The sequence below is a fragment of the Austrofundulus limnaeus genome, unplaced genomic scaffold (genome assembly GCF_001266775.1).
Source record: "Austrofundulus limnaeus strain Quisiro unplaced genomic scaffold, Austrofundulus_limnaeus-1.0 Scaffold1213, whole genome shotgun sequence".
In the NCBI taxonomy this organism is placed as follows: Eukaryota; Metazoa; Chordata; class Actinopteri; order Cyprinodontiformes; family Rivulidae; genus Austrofundulus; species Austrofundulus limnaeus.
The window spans coordinates 1-4,894 of NW_013953615.1; the positions used below are offsets into that span (position 1 = coordinate 1).

General features: G+C 45.0%; 1 protein-coding gene across 1 annotated transcript in view; it reads left to right on the forward strand.

The window, feature by feature from the left end:
* Positions 1 to 361: 361 nt before the first annotated feature.
* Positions 362 to 4,894, forward strand: part of ptch1 (patched 1) — a gene marked incomplete at its 5' end in the record, with an annotated part of 45,319 nt that continues 40,786 nt past the window's right edge. Inside the window, 2 exon segments of the mRNA XM_014031266.1 lie at positions 362 to 958; positions 1,902 to 2,094. Coding sequence (XP_013886720.1) covers positions 788 to 958; positions 1,902 to 2,094 — 364 coding nt within the window.

The window sequence follows — 4,894 nt, forward strand, 5'->3', positions numbered from 1 at the left end:
GTGTGTGTGTGTGTGTGTGTGTGTGTGTGTGTGTGTGTTCTGTCAGAACCCGAAGCGCGGTGTTATCGGAGCCGCTCCGCCCCCCCAGAGTCGGAGATGCGCACGCGAGGTCCGTGTCCACCTGGGTGGTCTCTCTACTTTAGTGAGCTGTTGCTAAGCAGCTAATAATAGTCGTGTTTGCTGAGTAATTTTTGCCCTCCTGGAACCAATCAGATGCAAGAAAAGTCCTGCAATCTGACAGCCCCAGAGGCGGGATCTTGAGTTTTTTTTTCTCTCCCTTCTTCTCCTTCTTCTTTTTCTCACCCCTCCTCCTTCCCTGCCTGCAGAGGGGTCTTTTTCCTCCCCTTCTATTGAATCTCAGAGTTGGCCGTGACGCGCGGCTCAGGGGAAAGACCACATAGATCTCAGCAGAATGCTGCGACCATCGAGCCTTCCTGACCCAACACTCGTGGACGGGAATCTCTTTGCGTAGCTCTTCCTTTTTTCCCCCTCAGACGAGAAACGCATGCTTTTCTTTGTTTTCTCTGCTTTCTTYGAGGCTCGGGTGAAAGCGGGTGGAAGCGGGGGAGACCTCCGGATCGCGAAATGTTGGGATGGAAGGCGCAGACTTTGACTCGCCGCCTCCGACAGGAGCATGAAGTCCCACTTCTTCTTCTTCTTCCTCTTCTTCTTCTTCTTCTTCGCGGCTGTGAAGAGATCTCCACGAGTCGGGATATCGCTACGCGCTTTGTGGGGAACACCATAATAAAGTGGGAAACGCCGACCACCTCGCAGTCCCCGCAGCACCATGGCCTCGGCCGCTAATGCGCCCGCCGAGCAGGAAAGCGGAGACCCCGAACGGCCGAGGGTGACGCGCAGGAGCAGGGGGGACTATGCCCGCAGCACACCGCTGGATTTGGAGTATCTGCAGCGGCCGAGCTACTGCGATGCGGGCTTTGCTCTGGAGCAGATCTCAGAGGTGCTTGTTTTTAGTCTCATGTTTCTCTAGAGATGAGAAGTTTGCTGTTTGCGTTTTTTTTGTGTGGGGGGTGTTTGTGCGGGGAGGAAAAGTGGACAAACTTTCTGGTCCCAGCCTCTACTGCAGGCTGGAGAAGTGTGGGGTTCCTGCAGCTGGATTCAGATGCAAGTTTCAGTTTTTTTTTTTTAGACCCAGCTGCATCCCAGAACAGCAAAACACGCTGCGTTCCCTTTCACTCAGAACAGCCAGGCTCTTTCTAGTTAAAGGTGTAAAAGTGTGTGACACTGTCTCAACTTTATGGAGAGAGAAGAAGGGAAAAAAAATCCATGTGGCTGCCCTCTTCCGTTCACAAACACTGCAGAGACCCCCCCCCTCCCTGTGATGGCTTCTCCGCTCCCCAACCAAGAACACACGGGCTGCTTCATGGGGGAGAGGGGTTACATATATGTGTGTGTTTGGTGGGCTTTGCCACATGCATCCTTTCAGGGTCTTTAACATCATCTGTATTGATATGTGGGAGTGAAAGCCCCCCAGGGACAAACCGAACACCCTCAAAAATGCACATTTGTTTGCTCAGGCAGACAAAAACAATCATTATGGATCTTATTAGAGCAACCATGTGGGATCACTTAAGAATTTAGCATTAAGTTTAGGACTATTTGAAAAATAATTCAAAGCGTACACATATTTAAATCGATTTCTGTTCCACGATATTCAGTTTTCTCCTTTGATTTACCTCCACTGGCCTTAAAACCCAGCTCAGATCAAGTTCAAGATGCAGTTTTCTGTTGTGAAGCATGTTTGTTGTCATCACTGTGTCCGTGCCACATGTGTGTTTCCTTGGGTCAAACATTGTGTTTTTGTCATGTAAAAAGCACACATGATTTTTTTGCCCCATTTGTTTTTAATGCTTTCACTGACAGTGACTCTTGTCTCATCACAGGGGAAGGCAACCGGGAGGAAAGCACCTCTGTGGCTGAGAGCGAAGTTCCAGAGACTTTTGTTCAGGCTGGGCTGTTACATACAGAAAAACTGTGGAAAGTTTTTGGTCGTTGGTCTCATGATTTTTGGAGCCTTTGCCGTGGGCTTAAGAGCAGCTAATTTGGAAACGGACGTGGAGAAGCTTTGGGTGGAAGGTAAGGTGCTGATGTACTGTTTTGATAAGCTGCACCCATTTCTGATTGATGTGTGCTTTGATGCAACCTGCTGGACACAGTCTTCATTTCAGTGCTGTGTCCTGCCGCATGTGTTGATTGATAGGGAATCATTTAAACTAGAGGAAATAATGGTTGGTGTGACCTGCTAAAAAGGCTTGTTTAAGTCCTCAAACTAAAGCAAAAAAAATAAAATAAAAGTTTTTTTTATTTTTACAGCATTTCAAACTTTCTAAGACAAAATGTGCAAGGACATGAAGGCTGTAATTAAGCTCATAAGGAGCACTTGGAGTTGAGGAAATTTTTTGTCAAAGCCGCCATTTTGTGAGAGAGTATGCGTGTGTGTGTTTGTGTTAGTGTGTGAGTGTGTGTGAGCCTGACCCCAGCAGTTGAAGGCTCAGAGACTGTGTGTGGTCCCYTTTTGGACAGCTCTCAACTTTCCAAAAAGATTTGTTTCCGGCTGCAGAGGAACAGGCAGAGTGAGGACAGAAGCTGGTGTTTGTAGGAGCCGTAGTGACACTTTTCTTTTCCTAAACGTAGTTTTTGTCCCAAAGAGTTGACTAAACCAGTAAAAACCAGGGGGAAAAGAGAGCGTGCATATGGGTGGTGCTTTGGGGGGGTAAGGAGAAGGGGCTGAGCCTTTTTTTCCTTTCCTTTGATCTGCATTCCTGTACTTAGAGCTGGCTGTAGTAGTCATGAATGGAAGAGAGAGGCAGGTTTTGCCATTGAGTACTCTTAGTTGAACTAATAAGAAAGCAAGAAACTCTTTTTCGATATGTATTCACACGTGTTTACCTTTTTGTTTGCACGCTCTGCTCTGTGGTATAAAGAGGAGCATTCAGTTCGTGAGCTCGAACATCAAAGGAGACTGATTCGTGCCCGGATCAAACACCCCTGTTCTCTCCTTGCGTGCTGCCGTAGGGGTCTGACAGACAGCGTGTCCGTCTAATCGGTTGCGCAAGCGCAGTTGGCAGTTGGGGGACAGTGGAGTCTCTTTGGTAAAAGGGTTTTTGATTGCACTTGGAGGTTTGCACTGTTTTCACACTCTGTTGATGTGCCGGACCACGGTCAGGTGGTTTGTAAAAAGAGGGCACATAAAACAACATATTCTAACCGACTCTACAATAGATCCTTTGCTACTTCAAGCTGGAGTAAATTTGGATTGGTATTAAATAGGGTTGGCTAATATCAAAAAGGCATGTAAATGTAATATTGTATAATATTGCAATAAGAATTGTTGCAAAAAATACACATTTTTGCCACTTATCTCTTTCTCTTCTAACCATCTCCATGTGCTTCAGCATTTCATCCATATCTAAACCAGTTGTGGGCATCAAAGCAGTGGGAGTCCATCGAATTGACCAAATACAAATGTTATTGACATAAATAAACTTGAATCCATGGAACATAGGGCTGCACAATTTGTCGTTATCGCGCAAATAGCCTGTGTAATATACATATTGCAACAAGTGCATAAACTGCAATAAATGGTTGACTTAAAAGTTTACATTTATGCGTTTTGACATTCAGATGGAAGCTRGAAATATTTCACCAATCAAATGGAGCCCTTCATGTATTTGGTCAGTTAAAAAAAAGAAATTCAGGCTGGAATGGAACAGATTAGTTTCTTGTAGGTTGTTTTTTGGGCTTTGAACCCAGAGCAGAAAGATATCAACACTACATACATATTTGTTCATTTATCGCAAGTCATATCGTCATCGCAATAAGCACTGTTATCGCACATCGCATGGTTTCCTAATATCATGCAGCCCTAATGGAACGAAGTATGTAATAATCCATTATTTACTCAGGCTTTTGAGATACGGTTARGAGCTACGTTTACTTGTGAGTTTTCTTATAAAAAGACTAAAAAATCTGGCCCAAGTATGTCTTAGTGGTGGTGCATGGGGCTGCACAGGGTGTATCGTAAATTTATCGTCACCGCGATAACAGCCTGTGCAAAAAAACTGACAAACTGCAATAAGCATTTGGCACAAATGTTTGCATTTATGCATTTTGTCAGCATCAGTCTGATGAACAGAATGGACTTAAGATACCGCATCAAATCGTGGAGAAAATGTTGGAGTCAGACCAACGCAAGGAGAGACTTTGCAGTTGGATTTGGGTTTGCTAACTTTTATTTCAAATTCTTTAACTTATTTTAGATGTTTTTTATTATTATGTATAAAAAACACTGATATTAAGGGGTGTTTTTCAGTGTTCGGAGCATCAGAAAAAAGTTTAATGGGGGCAGTGTCATTAGGAAACTGTATTGCAACTGCTGGAAATGGTTCGCTGAACCCAGAGAAGAAACACATCAACTACATTCTGAAGTTTTCGTTCATTTATCGCAAATCATATCATCACTGCAGTATTAGGCACTGTTATCAGGCTCTCCTGACATCGTGCAGCCCTTGTGGTGCGTCGAATTCCGAAGTTTCAGACACGAAATTACCGCACAATTTTCACCTGCGTTCTTTTTCTTTTACAGTATTTCCCCTTCTGGTGCTCTTATTAAACAGACTAACTTCTTGGTGAACCTGGCACTTGTAGCGTAGTGACCTCTGGTTGACACCCGTCGTATGCTCTCACACTGATTCTCAGCGATAAACAGAAACCTGCTCGCACACAGACACTGTCTAAGAGACGGGGGCTGCTGCTGTGGTTTCTAGGTACGTGAGGGGTTCCAGATGCCGGTGGGGAGAGATCTGTTTGTTTGGATTAGAGAGCACAGCTGAGGGATAGATTAGTTCTGCCTGAACCACGGAGCGCTGTGCTGGGT